The sequence below is a fragment of the Ursus arctos genome, unplaced genomic scaffold, assembly GCF_023065955.2.
Source record: "Ursus arctos isolate Adak ecotype North America unplaced genomic scaffold, UrsArc2.0 scaffold_14, whole genome shotgun sequence".
Lineage (NCBI taxonomy): Eukaryota > Metazoa > Chordata > Mammalia > Carnivora > Ursidae > Ursus > Ursus arctos.
Genome location: NW_026622808.1, coordinates 56,318,139 through 56,337,829, shown reverse-complemented (window position 1 = coordinate 56,337,829; position 19,691 = coordinate 56,318,139). Strand labels below are relative to the sequence as shown.

At 35.7% G+C, this 19,691-nt stretch overlaps 1 protein-coding gene across 1 annotated transcript in view; it reads right to left on the bottom strand.

Moving 5' to 3' along the window:
• Positions 1-5,257: 5,257 nt before the first annotated feature.
• Positions 5,258-19,691, bottom strand: part of LOC113257094 (contactin-6) — a 268,941-nt gene continuing 254,507 nt past the window's right edge. The window contains 7 exon segments of the mRNA XM_026501252.4: positions 5,258-5,461; positions 5,463-5,523; positions 6,229-6,397; positions 7,148-7,260; positions 16,497-16,683; positions 18,344-18,459; positions 18,572-18,806. Coding sequence (XP_026357037.3) covers positions 5,419-5,461; positions 5,463-5,523; positions 6,229-6,397; positions 7,148-7,260; positions 16,497-16,683; positions 18,344-18,459; positions 18,572-18,806 — 924 coding nt within the window. The 3' untranslated portion in view covers positions 5,258-5,418.

The following is a 19,691-nucleotide window of genomic DNA, read 5'->3' as shown; positions in this document are numbered from 1 at the left end:
TCACTAATGTATGCTTTTTCAAAGTGCTATTGCAAAAAGTCAATATACTTCTGGGAAAAAATCATCATAATTGAAATTATTAGAATTTATGAAGTGCTTTCCATCTTCAAAGTGATTTACAAACATTAATTAATCACCATCCAAGAACACGTACCTACCCAACACACCATTCAGTTCCAGGAATAAATGACAAATCTTCCAAGATTTTATCCAGCATACTTGCACGTCTTTGATGGAGATGGGAAACAAAACACATCATTGCATCAGGATTTCTTTTTTTCTCTCATTGAGCTGCAACTTACTGCCTTTATTTAAAGTCATCAAATTTGCTTCTCTCCTGAGCTTTGCTCTGGACAAGGTAAGTATCTTCTAAGGCATGCCTAACCAGATTGTGAAGTATATGTTTTTCAAAACAGGAAAATAATTCTATGCTTTCTCAAACTACTATATTTCATGAATTTTATTTTTATTTATTACTTCTTTCAAGAGTATATTATTTACTCACCCAAATCTGGAGTTTAGGCCAGCTTATTATTTTAGTCAGTCTATAAAAAAAAATACTTATTTTCCTAAGGAAACTGGGGGAAAACAAATTGCCCTAACAGTTGGCTGCATAAATCTGTCCAGAAAGCAAAATATGTGTTGTAAGCATCATTCTCTCTGCCCAGAACTGTACTGACTGCTGTCAAGAAGAGGAATATTAAAAATAATGGAGCAGACAAATTTACCTTTTTATAAAAATTATTTTGCTATGTAAAGAAACGAAAGAACTCCTAACAGCTATTATATATATTTTCATGAAAGAAAAGAAACGTTCATATAGAAAAGTAGAAAGCAAATAACCTTCAAATTTTACAATATTGAAGAGGGGCACCTGGATGGCTCAGTTGGTTAAGTGTCCAGCTCTTGATTTTGGCTCAGGTCATGATCTCAAGGTTGTGAGACTGAGCCCCGTGTTGGGCTCTGTGCTGGACATGGTGCCTGCTTGAGGTTCTCTTCCTGTGCCCTTCTCCCTTCCCCCCCAACCCTGCACAGCTTGAGAGCATGTGTATGCACTCTCTCTTAAAATTAATTAATTAAATAATGAACAAATTTAGAATTGTGATCTTTTTTCCATTATTATCTTAATTATATTAATAGCTTGTTATAAAAGGTTGATCAGACTTCCTAGTCCTGTGGTTTATTTATATAAACAACAATTGCATATAACACAGAACCTTCCTATTCAAGGGATACAGGGTAAGACTGTGGCATACAAGCTTGAAGTCAATGAACAAAGCCAAACCCACTAATTCGATGGTAATCAGATAAAGAAGTAAGTGTAAAAAAAGATTAACTATCAGTTATTTTCAAACTTTTGATTTTTCTCCAAATAATTATAATAATTGAATTGATTTATATAAAGTAACCTACTCTTTTTTTTTGCCAAGTAAGAATATTTTAAAGTTGAACATGTAAAACAAACCAGTATTCATACTCAACTCCATGTCATCAAGAGTGGAAATTTTTTACCACAAAAAGCAGAATGTCGTAATCTCTTAAATAGTTCACAAATTATTCATTATTAAAATCTCATCACACTGTATGAACTTTTCTCATTTTTCACTGAACAATGAAAGTTTTATCACAGCTTTGCACTCGGGGACCTCTGAAACACACCAGCAATTCTCAGTGGAGAGTAGAGATGGGTCAGAATTTCCGAGGGTTCTCTGTGGCTTGAAAAAGCATACTTAGTACACCCATTGTTTTAGTAATGAAAATTCAATTAACTCAGAGTTAAAGAAAGCTCAAGAAAGCTCAACACAATAATTTAGGCTAGTGAAAACACAGAAATAAATTGGAAAAGCTATACAGAGTGCGCGTGTGTCGTGAAAGGTAGTGAAACACTGCCTCATACTCAATGTAGTCCACTCTGCAGCTTGATAGAGAATTGCAGGGTTTTAAAGGAACTCAGAGATCTTGTAATCCAACATCTCATTTTACAGCTGAAGAAACAGAAGAATATTTCAATAATTCCATTCAAAAGCTGATGAGGTTAGAATTGAATTATTTAAACTCATGAAAAACAGCACCGTGATGGTTAATTTTATGTGTCAACGTGATTGGGCTGCAGGGGGCCCACATATTTAGTTAATATTCTGGGTGTGTCTGTGAGGGAGTTTTTGGAGGAGTTTGAATCAGTAGACGGAGTGAAGAATACTGCCCGTTCCAATGTGGCAGGACCTCATCCAATCCACTGAAGGCCTAAATAAAATAAAAGGCTATGGAAGAATTATTTCTGCCTTTAGTCTTCTTGCTAAAACATTCATCCTCTCCCAATTTCATACTCAGAACAAAAATTATACCATAAGCTCTCCTGGTTCCCAGGAGACTCAGATTGGAGCTATGCCATTGGCTCTCCTGGGTCTGGAATTCTTTGCCTCTCTAATTGCTTATCAATTCCTTATAATCTAGTTCATTCTCTCTCTTTTTATATATGTTTATACATATATGCAATTGTGTATACACACACTTTTACACAAACACCCATCCTATTGGTTCTGTTTCTCAGGAGAAACCTAATTCAAGTACTGAGCTCAACAGTGATGTGATTACCAAATTCTTGAATTCTATTGAATTAAACATGTAATTCTACAGCAAATAACATAATAATTATGGCAGCTGGGGAGTGTTTAAAAGTTAACATGTCAAGAAGGAGTCTAGACCGATAAGATATAGAGGCTTAAAAATAGTAGATTCACTTATGGGAAAGAATGATTATTTCACTGCATTTGAAATCCAAATAGATTCCAGGTCCTCTCTCACTGTTTGTATTTGCTGTTAAAGATAGCAGGCATGTTCTCTTATGGGCCACCTTCTGGTGTACACTTAGAAAAGGGACACTGACCTGGGAGGATTTTAGTGTGAAGAATAGGAGAAGAGAGGACATGGAGCTGATTTGAAGTTAACATTACCTGGCAGCCCATAGCTTTATAGGGTCATAAATCTGCTGTGTCAAGTCTCCTAATCCTTATTTTCTTTTCCTCCTTAAGCTGTTTCCAGGTGCAACCACATTTTTTTCTCCTTCCTGTAAGAAGTATGGAAATAAGTTATTATGTTTATAATAGTTTTTAACAGCAATATACTTGGTCAATAAAGGGATCCACTAGAAATCTCTCCTAAATATCAGACAAGAACATACACCACACAGAATATCTTCTTGAAATGGATTGATGGAATCATCATTGGTTCCATTCTTTAGTCCCATTTAGTGTCCAGAGTATGTGAACTACTCATTTTTCTTGCAACTTTTTTGGATTTTGACATAGGCTGAATCTGTTCTCATAGTCTATTGGGCACTTAAGGAAATACAGTAACTTATTTCATTAGGGGTTTAGTTCATAGCAGCAGATGACAGAAGCTCCATTTGTTGACAACTTACAACGTTGCATGCATTACACTAAATACTTGTGCACATTATGTCCTTTAATTCTGATAATAGCAATATGGGGATGTTAAAATACGGGTCCAAGGCCTCACTAAGAGTGGAGATTCAAATCAATCAAGAGCCAAAACAGATGCTATTTAATATTAATTCCAATTTAGATTCCAAAAAAATTTAGTATGGGTTGATAAAAAAATAAATATTAGATATTGAATAATGCATACTTTTAATACTCCAACAATCATGAATGAAAGCACAACTTCAAATCTGTAAGAGTTATTGATAAGAACTGCCTTGGCCTTCAGACTTCTACACATACGACAATGTATCTAATCACTTAATCAACGGAAACAAAAATCTCATAGTATATTTAACTCTCAATACCTCCTTTGAGGAGGAAGATACAAATCTTATCTTTCACCAAGTTGAGAAAACCATTGAGACCATGTGGCCCGGGTATTTCTGGTCAATACAGATGTGTCGTGGACAGGCAGCTAACATCAGTGTGCCAAACAGCATTTGCTGTTGCTTATCTATTTTGCTCCATCAAAGCACAGCCATATCTTAGGGCATGGAGGAGAATAAGGCTCATTAATTTGTACTGTATGCGTGACACAGTACTCAGGCAGGGAGAAATTCTGAACTATGGAAAGTCATTGTCCATCTGCTGCTGACTACACTGGGTATTTTAAACAGCTTTAAAATACATTAGAAATGAAAAGGACAAAATCCAATTTTGAGGACTGTGTGATTTGAGGGTTGTGAGGATAATTCAAATATTTTCAACATAATTAAGAGGTCGCACCATGTGAAGAAGGCAAACCAGTGTGACCATTTCTCAATCCTAGCTCCCCAGGACATCAAGTCTGATTGGCTGGGAGCGAGGGCAGACTGCCAGGAGGCCGAACTCCTCAAGGCTGCTCATGAAGGAAAAGGATGGCCACATGGAATGGCATTAGCCCATTCATTAACCTTACCTTCTCTTGGACTCCTTTTTCCAGAATGCAGTTCCAAGAAGTAGGACCACTGACTCAAATAGGTTCAGAAGAGTCAACCTGCAAACATCTTTTTAAGTCTTGGACAGTGTAGGATTATTTTTATAGTTGCAGAGATGATTGACTATATATATATATATATATATATATACATATACCAAAATGTCAAAAACTTCGTTAAATAATTGTTACTAGATTTATTTATTGTATGAAAACAAGGTCACATGCATTGGTAACAATTTGTAATAATTACCTGAGATTTGTTCATGCAACTTTTTCCTTAGAAGAATTCCAAACTGATTAAAAAAATTAAATTTTGCTGTGAGAAATTGCCTGTTATATACCAGAGTTGTTAGATTGTATTAGACGGGTGCTTATTTCCCTTCTTTTCTCTTTCTTTGCCATAAAGCACTTTTTCCTGCCATTATTATTACTGAACCTCCTAGAAAAGTGAGTTGAAAATAACATCACGTATATACATATATTATTGGGTACGAATATTTCCTGGCCTCGCCTCATTTAGAGGTAAAAGCACATCACTCTTTGGAATAGCTTACATTTTTAAAGAATCCCAACTATAAACAAATAATTACATTTTATTTCCAAGGAGGGTGAAAATTTTTAATACGGAAGCAAATTGCCTGGAGCATGTAAAAAATATACATCTTCTCTATGATAACTGCAACCTATTTCATATTTATCATCGTCATCAAGGGGAGCTATTTATATTTTCCATAGAAGTCACTTGAAAGCCACAGCAGTTACAACTCCACAGATTACCTGGCACTTTCTGAATGTATGTAATCATGTGTGAACTTTAAAATTCAAAAGTGTTTAAAATTGTTTTATTAATGTACCATAGATATTTACAAGATATTAATAATATACACTTTTTTCCCTTCCAAACAAGTCTGTATTAATAACATATTTCGTGATGGGGGCTGGAGAGCTTATTTACAGAATAATTTGCTTTCAAAAAACTCTCAAAGACTTATGGTTTTATTCATCGTGTAAGTGGCTGAGTTGTAAAACAGTAAAAAATGATGACAACTGACAGGAAGTAGGTGCTAGGTTCTAAGGCTGGAATTCCTCTGGAACTTAAACCTGCAAAACATAAAAATAAAACAAAATACCTTGAGAGAAAATAAAATCGCTTGTTAGATCAAGTTTTCGTGCATACGATCATTTCTCTTCTAACAATGTGTGTTAGCACACTTGCTGCACTTACATCATATTTAATTTTAGGAAGTGTTGCTAGCCCTCTGTCCTAGGATATCTGTTTTAAATGTAAAAATGAACAAGAAAAATGCCTAAACTGGCCAAGTCTGACCAAAGGGCAGATTAGGATTTGCCAATGCGTGGTGGCTGATGATTTCAGCCAGCTACAACTTCGGGCAGCTGAGGAAGTGATTCTTCTGAAGCAGAAATAATAAACGATTATTACGTGCTAAATCTGACTGATTGGTGTTACCTGCTTAGAACACTGTATTGAGAGGATTTGAGATTTGTGACTCAGCTCAGTGTGCATGTCATGATTGATTAGTGATGCCTGCCACAGACATGGGAATAAGAGTACAAGTACATGTGTTTCATATTTTCTATCCCTGCTCCCAGAAGCCTGTGAGTACCCAGAGGAAAACTTTGATTTTTGTGCCAGTGGAATGAATTCTGCACCAATGACACACAGTTGTGTGTGTTTTCTTTTGCTTTTTTTCTTTTTGAGATTCAAATGAAGAAGCATAAAACTGTTTATCATGCTGCAGCTGTCTAGATTCAAAAATCTACAACAGCGATGGTGATTCAACTTACTTGACATTTTTGGAATTCGAATTTCCTCACTGCTGCTTCCATCCCCACCATCGCTAACTGTTCTTATTTCAATCAAGTAGTCTTCTTCAAACGGAACCAGAAGCTCAGCCGATGTATTGTTTGTTTCCAAAATATGTGTTTTACTCTGTCTGTTTTGCCGGTACAGAATCTGAATAAAATGGTGAATCAAGTGAAATGGACATGTCACTCTTTTAAAGTTCAGATACTCTTATGGAACACTATGAGACATATCATTATAAATGCTGTAGTCCTTGAATGGGAATTTCCATTCTGTGCCTTTTCCTTAAATTTAGTCATAAAATTTTTTTTTTTTTTTTGGTCTTTGGCCAATGCTTCTGAAATGAGAATAGATTTATCTCAATTAAATAGCTTGAGGCTATTATCTTTGGAGCTCACTGTGAAAAGTCACTGGTTACTTTGGACCCTTTCAAATGTCTGAATATGTGCTTTTGCCAGGTAGTGTCCATTACCACTGATGGAAATAATTCGCTCTGGGTATTTGGTTACCCTCTTGTTAGATTCTTTTTATGTTGTTAAAAGCTCACATCCTACTGCAGCCTAAGTTCTAGAAATTCTATTTGAATATATTCTTGTACTTCATTCTCATCTTACCTTACTACCCACACACACCATCATATTTTGATGGCAAGGGGAGTCACTTGTAGAAAAATTGCTGCGTATTATAGAGTTTTATTCTTGTTCCATGACACATTACTGTCCTCAGAATATAAAAATGTTCAATGAAGAATCTGAAAGCAGCAATGCTAAGTATTTTTCAAATACTTTTTAAAAGATTCCTGTATTTCCATATGCATAAATTTGTTTCTTATTTGGTTCTAACACTCTCAGTTCCTTAGTAACTTAAATGATATTATTAAAGGAAAAACTAAATGCTCACCTTGTAGCCCAACACTTCAGACTCATTTTCCATGGTTTTTACATGCTCCCAGTTCAGGCATAATTTAGAGTTTGTCAGTTTCCAGGCAATGTTAGCTGGTGGTTGGCTTGGAGCTTTAAAGAGATAATCAAAGATTCAAATGGATATTTAATTAGCTCATGGTTACTGTATGACCCATCAACATGAAAGGGGAAAATAAGTCCTGGATGATTATCATTGAAGAAGCAAAAATGTTTTCAATGTCATTTGAAATATCATATTAATTCTAATCAGAATAAGCAAATTCATTTAAATTCTGGTCATTTGGGACTGTCTTTGTGACAAACTTATGAATTAATAATGGCTTGTTGCATGTCCAGTATTAATTTATTAATCATTGCTGTTGAGTTTGTTTACTTTACCATACATAAGTAGATGGAGGGCTCTGTTACCTAGTGTTCCATTTGGTCGTCAATCAATGAACATGTCAAGCAAATTCAGACTGCAAACCTTTCATACATATCAACACAGTGGTGTTAATTCCTGGTAGTATTTTCCTTTTTAATCTTGTGTTAGGACTCTTTGACTTTAATTAACCCAATCAACTCAAGATATGATAAGCAAAATAGTAAAAGATTGTGAAGCATATTGGGGAATCTCTTAGAATTCTTGGCAAAATGCAGCAGAGCTTTAAGAGGGACAAAAAATAAATGTCAAAAAGCCAAGAAGTTCTTCTTTCTGCTTCCCATGGAAATGTTTGCTGCATGCTCATCTTGCCACAGACCACTTTGTCATTCTCAGTGTATGTGGCAGAAATCATGACTGTTCTCCATATCTGACATTTGGAACCTACTCTGTTCAGAGATAATTCAGGCTAGAAGTCCCAGGAGAAAGATGAGGATTGACTTAATTTGGCCACGTTTATCTGTTGTGGCTAGATAGTGAGAAGAACGCATGTCATTTAACATAGAGCTGTTGGGAACCCAGAAAAGACAAAACCATTACAAATTGGGTGATCATCCCAAAAGGCTATTCTAAATCCAAAATGCAGTTTTTAGTTCTCTGAAATTAATGTTGTCTCAGAGAAAGATGGTAAGTAAAAGGGAAGATGACTTTAGAATCCGCCTTCTAAGGTAATGGACCTATTTCAGCCAGAGAATTCTACATACAAGAAAACTAGAGTCCAGGTTGGGAGCTCACTTATCCAAAAGCAAGCAGTAAAAGGGTGATTGAGTCACAACAGAATCTCAGTCTCTTGACTTCCAAGCTGGTGTTCCTCCATGACAACATGCTGCTTCTCAAAGATTTGAGTCCACATGATTATTTTTGAGATTTAGGAAACCAGAGAGATTAAAAATAATTCAGCTGGAAAGCAGAGGCAAGATGTTTTTGGCATCTTGTTTGAATTTGTAAGGCTGAATGAGCATAATATTTAACTCATTATAACACTGATGGAAATGGAAATGATTTCTTTTGGAGCTTTGACTTAACTGCTATTTATTCTCTTATATGTCACTGGAAAAGTCTCAGGGTGTCTGATATTGCATTATCATATATTCCTGTTACCATAAACCCACAGAGACATTATTCTTGTTCACCTAGTTACTTACACCTCAGTTGGGACATGGCCAAGAGATAAATGTTCCCCCCCTCTGCTTCCAGTGGGGCTCAGTTCATATTTTATAATGGATTTGTCACATTGAATTATAGCTATTCTTGATAGTGTTTCTTTAAATTTATTGAGGGCACGTGCCTTGTCCAACTCTGTATTACCAACTACTGGCACAGTGCTTGGCATACAGGAGACATACAATTCAAACATGTTGAATAAGTGACTACAATAGGATGGTTAAGGAAAAACCACTTGGAGTCCTGAGTGATTTTCTCAGGTCATATTGACTATGTCCTGGGCTGTGCGCAGACACATAGGTGACACCATGTGGCCAATCCATTCATCATGCTTTCCTATAAAGGTCAGTTGCCATGGTCAAATCTATGGCAATTCCTATGATTTATAAGATAGATAAGGCAACTGGATTAAACATGCCCTAGGACATTTCTTGACAATATAAGCCTGATGTAATTAAAGGCCTAAGAGTTTTGCACTTAGTAAGCACTCAATGCATGTTTGTCAATACATTTATTTCTGAAGGACTAGATGTCAACAATAATTGTTTGTAACTATTCCCCCTCAACTATCCCAGAGTGCCTTCCCTAATCTTTTTCTCAGTTATAAAGGAGATAATATAAAATTTCTCACAAGATATCATAGTTTTAATATCTAGCATGCTCTTGTGGCACATTTCTTTTACCTCTGTTCTTTAAAATGAAGCATTAACATTAACAACATCATAGAATCGATACAGAGAAAATATAAATTTACTCCTTTGATGTCACTGGCAGTGATGGACTCTGAAGTTTTCATCTATTCCTGTCCCTATTTTGTTTGTTTATTTGGAGTAAAAGCACTCTTTTCAACACTATGAATCCACTGGTGCAGCTCCAGGCTGGGAGACAGAACTGACTTCTATCAACTATGTGGACAATCAGTTTATGACTATGGCCATGACACCGAAATGTTCGTATTTGTTTCTTCATCTACCAAAGCATACGTAAAGTATTCTATAGACATAAAATGAGAAGCCTTCTATCAGGAATGAGTTCTTGGTGTGAATGGCCAATGGCACAGATGACTTAGAATGCTTTACTCTCTTGCTATCTGGGAGGTGGAAAGAGCTAGCCTTTAAAGTCACAGAGAAGTGAATCTGTATCCAGTCTCTTCCACGAGGCCTGGTTTTTCCATCTTTGAAATGAGAAAAAATCTCCTGGTTTATAAGATTTTAGCTTAGATGTTCTAAAGTATGAATGTTCCTCACTTGGTTAGTGGTACCTGCTAAAAAAACTCAGTAACTGCTAATTCTCCTTCCTGAGAGTAACAATTCTCCACTGTGGTCTTATGACATAATTTTGCAATTGTGTTCAAAGCGGTTTGTTAGTAATAATACAATTCCAAAGCTTGCAAATGATCCACTTTTTAAATATAACTAGGGTAAATTTAAGGTTTGCCCTTATAATATTGTTCTTCTTGGGTTCTTTGTATGCTTTTTGAAAGACAGATAAAGTGGTAGAGTTTTAGCTAATTATCTGGGAAACTACCATAGTCTATTATCTTTCTTATCTTTGCCCATGAGGATGACTTCAATGCCAATGCCTTATGTCTAGTATTTAAATAAAAAGTTTCTGAAAGTTGTTTTAGAAAGTTGCTTAATATGAACACTATTAACTGTTCTGGTTTCATGAGCTTAATGTACTTGATTAAACTGGATTTCAAATACCTATGATGACATTGAGATTTCTATTACCTTGAAAATCTAAAACACCGTCGCAGGGACAATACGAAACACATGCCATGGATGTTTATACCAAGTTGGCCGACGGTAAATTCAACAAACAAGCATTTTTCTAATTTTAAAAATCTTTCTGGGCAGTTTTCAAAGACTAAATCATTTTCTATTAATCAAATGACAGAGCAACATTAAACTAGCCTTCTACAGCTCTAATGGTTTCCCTGTGATCAATTTTTCTGTAGATGGCATTTATATTCAACTGTAGTTCACACTGTGAACTCAATTCAAAAACAACTTCTTATGTTACACTTCTAAGTAACAGCATGGGGTTGACATTTGGGCAAGAGAGAAAGAACATAAGTGCAAGATGAAATAAAAGCTTAATGCTTCCTTTATGTCTAAATATGGATTGATTGCAAATTTACAGCAAGAAAAATCCAGTACAGAGTACTAGTCTGTCAATGACAGGGGCCAAATTGAGCCAAAATTTGCAAACACTTTGTGTTGGTGGGCCTGGATATTTCTTTCTATATAAGCAGTGTTGTTGCTGTGTGTGTGTGTGTGTGTGTGTGTGTGTGTGTGTGTGTGAGAGAGAGAGAGATTTTTTCTTTTTTTCTTGGAATTGATGTAAATATTTTTATCCCTTTGATTGTAAGTCTAAATTCTGTTTAAGTGATATCTCTGTGGATCACAATATATTTGCAGTGCCCCTCAGCTGTCTTTTGGAAATAGATCATTTTCACTTAGCTGTGATATTGTTAAATCGCTGATAATTACTTTAAAAAAATCAAAAAGGCCATCATCACCACCAATAACAATAATAACAGAGACTTCCGAAGGTTTGCATATGCTGTTCTTTCTGTTTGGAGATCCCCTTGTCCACTAGCTCCAGTTCATGTTTTATGTCATATCCAAATACATACCCTTCCCTTCATAGGTTCTCCTTTTTATGTATATCTCAGCCTCTTAATTTCTTTGTACCACCTTTCATAATCTATGATTATTTCTTTTTTTTCTTGTTTTGCTTTGTTTTGTTTTCTTGCAGGTTGCCTCTCCACTTAAAGAGAAATTGCCTGAAGGCAGAGATCTTGGCTGTTTTAATCTCCACCAGGCACTAACCTATGCACAGCTCACGGGAGGCACTATTTTCTTGAGTGATTGACTGAATCATCATAATTCCAAAAAAAGGCTCTATCTTCTGTTAAGCTTACCCAATCAAAATAGGCAGAGATTTTGGTAAATGTGAGCTTTGCTTTCTGAGGATTTACAGTGGATGATCAAGTATCAGACTGAAAATCTAGACAGTGACAGTATGAATGTGTGATGGATGCAGAATTTTTTGCTGTCACCACTATTCCAAGGTAATTTTGATGTCATCTCAAGGACATGGAAAATCAAAGTTAGATCCAGGGATAGCATTTGGAATCGGAGCTATCTTCAATGTGTCATTAAAGCCATTCCTCATCTTCGCTTTGGTTGTCCTTTCATGACCCTTGAAGAAAATTTCTGCAACGATTTATAAAGAGAAAGAAAGTAGAAAGTGCTTTCTCTCTTTAAGAAACGCAAAGAAAGTGAAATCCCTACAGGAGAAGTATAATAATACTTGTTAGCATGCACTGAGCTCTCGCTGTATGGCAGCCTCTGGGGCACCTTGGTGCTCATAATATCCTCTAGTTCTCAGAGCAAACTCCAGAGGAAAGTATCATCATCTCTGTTTTTTCAGATGATAAAATGGGTTCTGAGTTATGGGGGGATTAGACCTGCCACGCAGGTAGCACATGGCTGAGCTGAGCCTTCTTCCACTCGGGAGTCCCTTTCTCTTTCTAACACTATCTCACAATGGGCCAGAGTCATGGAATACCCGGAAAAATGCAAATACATTAAAAGGCAAAATATGGGAAACTTATAGATCAGTAGGAAAGACACGTGACTGTTGACAGGTATGGCAGGGGCATGACACTCTGAGAGAATACATGAAGTTAGACAAGGGGATGTTAAACTGTAGGTCACTAAGTTTGGGGCTGGCAGGGCTGGACGAGGAGAGAAAGGGAGTTTGGGACAGATGGTGAAAGATTCTCTTAGCTTTTGATCTGTGGGATAGAGGAGACAATGAAATTTTAGAAGGAGAATAGGACATGATCCCATTTTCGGAAGAAAAATCTAAAGACCATTTGAGGTTTGGACTGAAGATTTCAGTTTGGAGAGAGAGGGACTGTTTAGATGATTAGAGATGAAGATTACAAATTAGCGCAGCGTTCATGGGATGAAGAGATTCAGAGAATCCACGTTCATAGTGTCTCTGTCTGACAGACGCTCAAAGAACCTTTCTAAGCATTTGCTTTCTTGTATCTAGGAATTAAAACATGAAATTCCTAGATTTGTTGTAAGAATTAAGTGGGATAATATATCTGGAAAATTAACACAGGGCTTGGGATGTAGACATGCTCAGTAGTTTGTGACTGTGACCAACAGAACAAGGCCATCCCCCTCAAACATCTCCACACCCTAATCCCCAGAACTCGTGGGATTAGTATTTTTAAGCATCCCTCCCTTTTCTTGATTAAATCAAAGAAATAAAAACCCTTGTAATTCCTAATTTTTTTTAATATGGAAAAGGGGACTGTGCAGATGTGATTAAGGATCTTTAGATGGGCAAACAAGACCGAGGCACGAGGGCCAGAGTCAGAGGAGATATGATGACAGGAGCAGAGGATCAGAGTCACAGGCAAATTTGAAGACACTAAGCTACTGGCCTTGAAAACAGAGGAAGGGGTCACAGTTAAGGTGTTAGGTGGTCTTTAGAAGCCAGAAACCACAAGGAAACAAATGTTTTTCTGGACGCTCCAAAAGGAGCACAGCCTATGCCAACACCCTGATTTCCAACCAATGAAACTCATTTTGGACTTCTGACCTCTAGAAAGGTATGATAATAAATTCATATTGCGTTAAATCCCTAAATTGTGGAAATATGAACAGCTACAATAGGAATCTGAAACGGTCTATATCCCATTTTCACAAGGTCAATGATACAGGGTGTTACAGAATGAAATTAGAGGTTTAATTTGTATTCACATATGATGAGACAGAGAATTATAAAACTTCTTATTCTCAAGTCCTTGTTGGCTATTTTGATCATGACACTGAAGCATACAGACTGGTGAAAGCCAAATTCAAGAAATATTGAAACAAAACTGCCATAAAGAAATTAGGAATTACCTTTCTCTCATCTATGGAACATAAGAACTAGGAAGATCGGTAGGGGAAGAAAGGGATAAAGAAAGGGGGGGTAATCAGAAGGGGGAATGAAGCATGAGAGACTATGGACTCTGAGAAACAAACTGAGGGCCTCAGAGGGGAGGGAGGTGGGGGGATGGGATAGGCTGGTGATGGGTAGTAAGGAGGGCACGTATTGCATGGTGCACTGGGTGTTATACGCAACTAATGAATCATCGAACTTTACATCAGAAACCAGGGATGTACTGTATGGTGACTAACATAATATAATAAAAAAACATTAAAATTAAAAAAATGCTGAAAAAAATAAATAAATACAATGAGCGTTAACAATTCTAAAAAAAAAGAAATTAGGAATTACAAGGGTTTTTATTTGTTGGATTTAATCAAGAAAGAAGATGAATGCTTAACAATACTAAACTTCATTTTAAGTTTTCTGAATCTCATCTCACTTTTTCTCTCAACAGATATATTCTAACATTACATCTTGGGGAGATTACTCCTTGTTAATCAAACTGTTTTCAAAGGATATGTTCCACACTCTTTGATGAAGGTGATCATGTGTTAACACTCAAACAAACCACCAATAATCTTTTTGGAATTTAATCCAAATTTCTGTTAAGCCCACTTGAAGTATCAAGTACTTAAAGTAGGTCAACTGAACAAACTTGAGATCACCATGTCAAAAATGAATTTTCTACTTGAACATGTAGGTTAGCATAAACTAATACATGGTTGAATTAAGTTGTATGATCAATCAAACTAGCAAATTCAGGTTACAGAAAAAAAATATTTTTTAAGTTTTTAAACATATATACAATCCTTTAAAAGTAGTTTATTGTTCAGATCTCAGTCCACCTTAAACTGGTCAATAGGAATACATGTAATATGACCTGACTTAAGCATTGCCTCAACAACTGCACTATCACGTCTGTCCATTTATCACAACACAAATCTGTGAGGTTTTTTTAAATACTGTCTTTACACATTTCTAATCATCCTTGCTTTTGCCTGAGATAGAAACTGAATGACACACAGGATGTTTTGTGTTTGGCATGTCTCAATCAGCTAGAATGAAATGCCTGGACAATCCTAAAACCACTGAATGACTGGAAATTTCCAACCAGATTTGCAGATTAGCTGGAAGAGGCCAGACTCCAGAGGGACTCCAGAAGCAAATCATTCATACCAGCATATGGCAATGGCTTCACTGATTTGGTCAGCATGGGATAAAACAGGAAGAGGAACAGAACTATATTTGTAGCTAGTCAGGTCTTGAGGATCACCCATGACCCAATTTCTTTCCAACTGGGTGGACTGGAAGAGAGCTGGGTTACGAATTGTTGGTTGCATATACTCTGCCTTTGAAATGGACTGATTCCAGAGGCTTTTTGTTCATCTGTTTATTTCTTTCTTAGCAAGAAACTTTGTATTTTCCAAGGTGCTCCTATAATCAGTACCTCATTTGTGCCTCACCAATGATTTGGGAAAGGAGTGAGGGCAGAGAGAATTTTTACTTAGCAGACAAGAAAATTAAAGAAGAAAAAATGGAATGTCTTGTCCTATTTCAGGTCATGAGTCTGTGATGTATCCAGAATTAGAACACAGGTCTTTTTGGCTGCTGGCCTGGTGATGTGGACAGAAGTGGATCATGTATTCTATAATCAAAGGCTTAATAACTGAGATGATTTCTAAGTTCTTCTTGGATAGGACAAATATTATGTATATGGGAAAAAAACTTTATATCACTTGATTTTCAAACAATGTTTTACCACCTATTCTTTTTCAATACGCAGGAGAAAAAAGAATACTGCATTCAAAAGCAAGCTATACTTTTCCTGTGCATCCATTTAGTCTTTCTCGAAATTCAGCAACTATATTTGAACTATATAATGTTTGAACTGTTTTTCAAAATTCAGCAACTTTGTTTGAATCCTCTTTCTCATCAAGGTTCACAGACCAAAGAAAGCGTTTTTAAAAGCCTGTGAGCACAAATAGTTGATGTTCATCTAGAACATACAAATACTATACAATCATAAAAAGTACATATGGCAGCTATTGCTACATCATATTTGATCACTGTGCTTCATATTATAGAATATTTGTGTGATGCCAGACTCACTCATAGGGTAAACACAGCAACAATCCACTATTCCTCCTTTATTCAGTAGGCCTAGCCTATGTAAAAGACAGCTGGCTGACTATTAAGGGAGTTAAAAAGAAGCAGAAGAGTTAATTCTTAAATTTGAGGGATTTCCAAGTACCCTGCAGTGATAAGCTATTTTATAAAGAAAGATCTAGACATCTGGCAGTGCTAGGATTACCTCAGAGTAAGTCTAATACTTAGCATTTTCTAAAGGATGTACCAGATACTTTATGTCTTTCAGTATCGAAGAGAGCTCTATGAGGAAACAGGTACTATTTTTCTCTCATTTTCCAGGTGAGGATATTGAGACCCTGAAAGTTTAAATAACCACCCAACAATCCAAGGATGAGAGGTCAGGTTTTGAACTCAGGTTGGGCGAGGGCATCAGAACCTATGCTTTTAACATTACACTCTTCTGTCTTTATATACTCGGAATATTTTCTCTTTTGGAATTTCAAAAAGATCAAAATGGTTTCTTTTCATCATTACCAGAAAGTTTCAACAATCGTCCATATTTAAAGGACAAACTAGCCAAACAAAGCGATCGGTAAAATGATGAGGTGGGAGGAATGAAACGGAGACTGACCAAATATGTTTCTATTTATAGATGAATCTTGGTCCTTGCTGTGGGATGCATACTTACGAGACTTTTTGGTGGTAACATTGACTGGGGGGCTTGAGGGCCCTGCTCCAGCAGTGTTGTAAGCTCTCACGGAAGCAAAGTAGATGGTATTGGCTTTCAGCCCTGTGATGTTTTTGGTTGTGACATTCCCACTGACTCTAATTTTCCCAATCATGGATTCTTTGGAGTCATCTGTCCAGTATAATACCTGATCATTAAAAACAAAGAACAAATACTTCATTATTTCTCAGTAACTATCAACCATGGTAGGGTATGGGAAGAAACAGGAACAAAATTGAAGAATATTTTCTAATTATAATGGTTATACAACAACAAGAACAACAACAACAAAATAATCAAAGTCTAATATTTATAGGGAGGAAATTTAAAAATATAAATTCACAATGGAAATTAGAGAACCTAGAGCTGTGTTAGAATACCGAAATAAAGTGGGGCACCTGGGTGGCTCAGTCAGTTAAGTGCCAGACACTTGATTTCGGCCTGGGTTGTGATCTTGGGGTCTTGAGATTGAACCCCATGTTGGGCTCTGCACTCAATGCAGTCTCTACTTGGGATTTTCCTCTGTTCCTCTGTTTCCTCTGTTCCTCTCCCTCTGCCCCTCCCCGATCAAATAAAATAAATAAATAAAATCTTTAAAGAAAAAAAAAAGGAATACCAACAGAAAGTATTTCATGAGCTACCTAAAGGTTATTAGCTTTAACAAAGGGTATATAATAACTTGGACCAAAGCAAGATTCATACCATCAATCAAGGACTTTGGTTATGATGTTTTACTCCAGAGATCTTTGAATGACAGGTTAATTAATAATTCAACTTACACCAAGCTCTTCCTATACGTTAGTACCGACTTAGACACATAGAAAAAGACAAAAGAGAATAAAGCCTGGTGCCTGTCTAGGATTCCCTTATAATCTAATTAAGAGGTTAGAATACATAGGTAAACAAAAAGCAGAGGATGCATTCCAAAGAAGTGATATTGTAAAAAAAAAAAAAAAAAAAAGTGCTCTGGGAATTTGAAGAAAGACAATATCAGGGATGAAGAAAGACAATATCAGGGCGTGATCTGGAGAAGCGTTCAGAGAAAAGAGCAGACTAGAGATGAGATTTCAGAAATAAATAGGATGCAGATAAGAGGTAAGCCATTTCAGGATTACAGTAGGAAGACAGACCTACCGTATGAATAGAACTTTCTTTTTTTTTTTTTCTTTCTTTCTTTTTGGATCAGAAGTTGCATTAAAAACAACAAACAAGGCAAAATTAAAAAGTTTAGAACTGTATTTTTTTTCTAACTCTAAAATAAAATAAATGTATTATCCATTTGAGGAATCACTGAATTTGCAAGTTAAAGAACAATAAGTAATTAATAAGTCTCATCACTTGACTTTGTCAGAGTTAAGGCCCATGAATGTGATTTACTGCATTCTAAACAGACTATAAAGGACTGATTAAGGAGAATCAAGGTTTTTTTTCTTAGCACTTGACTGCCTTTTCCAGCATGACTACATCTATTCAAGTCACACTCCAATTCAAAGACAGCTTTCTCAGTAAAATTCTTCTATGGTTTAAGATCGTTGAGGATTAGACATTTATTATTCCCCAAGACACAAATATGATGGTAATTTGAATAAGTAAATAAGATAATCACTTGGTCATCTTAAAAATGGCTACCATTTTTAATCTGTTTGCCTGAGATCACCTAGAAAGATCCCCTTTGCTTATCCCCCTCGATACCTATGGACATATAATATTATATGCTAAGAACTATGTTAGTAGTATAGGGCTGCTGAAGAAGACTTGTGTGGTTAGCTGGCATATTCACAAGGGAAAGTGAAATTAATGTGGATTACCTCATAGCCCAGCACTCTTCCAGTGTTTCTATTCCAGGCAATAGCATTCCATGAAACCTCCATTTCCGAAGCAGAAAAACTCTGGACAGAAGTTCCCCTTGGGGCCAGTTGAGGTTCTGTCATTTAAAAAAAGACACAATCATTTTCAGAAGAGTGCTTCATGGAAAATAAATGCGAAATATGCATATATGCCCGAGTACAACTATTCCAAGGCTGATGACAACTTACCATCTTCCCCAGAGTAGACAATGGACACAGTACTCAGAGATCCTTCTCCTTCATTATTATATACACCCACTTTGACTTCAAAGGGAGAGAGGGGGGTGATGCTTTCATTTCTGTAAACAAACCTTGATGATTCTACAGATGGTACCCTTTCCTTGGTCCAGGCTGTTGAGCCAACTGGCCGCAACATGATGATGTATCCAAATTCCTCTCCGTTCTGTAGTTCTTCTGGAATTGACTTGAGCAGAAGTGATCAATTACTGAGTATTTACAAAAATATTTTATAGAGCTATTATAATTTTTATTGATTATTTGGCATTTCTTTTAATGTAGACAAACATGGATATTAGCCCTGTTTAATGAAACATTGAAAAAATAATAATACTTTTATTTGGAATGCCAATTAGGAAAATGATCCCAATTAAAGATATTCAGATAAATAAATGAAAAATTTAAATGGAAATGTAAAACAGGTTTTACATGTTTATATCTCTTTCCATGATTATTCATTAAGTTGCAATAATAAAATGTAATAAAAATGGTTTAGAAGATTGCAAGATTTTATAAGTTAAAACATAATTTGGATATGAATTTTTCAACTCAGCACAAAATTAACTTATTAACTATTTCAAGGCTAGCTATATTTTCTTTTCATAAAATTTTCAACAAATTCTTTTAAGACACAGATAATATAACTACTATGTAATATTTGCTTTAAGACATATAGACTATTACTCAAACACAAAAGCATGAAAGACCTCCCAGTATTTTTTAACATACATTTTCATTAGTAGTAACATCAGCGTGCACTTTTCCTGACATTTTTTAAAAAACAAAGCAAAAAAATTTTTCTTATTCCCACAGAGACCAAATTCTGTAAGATTCATTTAAAACCTTAACTTATTATTATTAAAATTACAAAACAAAAATAGACACAAGGTCCCCAGAACTCTACAGATATTATACATTATAAATTATCACATAAAATAAGCACACAAAAATGAACTTATGCTTGAATTTAGACAAATATTCCACTTGTTTATAAGAAAATTGTATTTAAAAATCTATGAAAATTTAGGGTTTTTTAAAAAGAAAAATGTTTTTCTTTTCTTTTTCAAATATT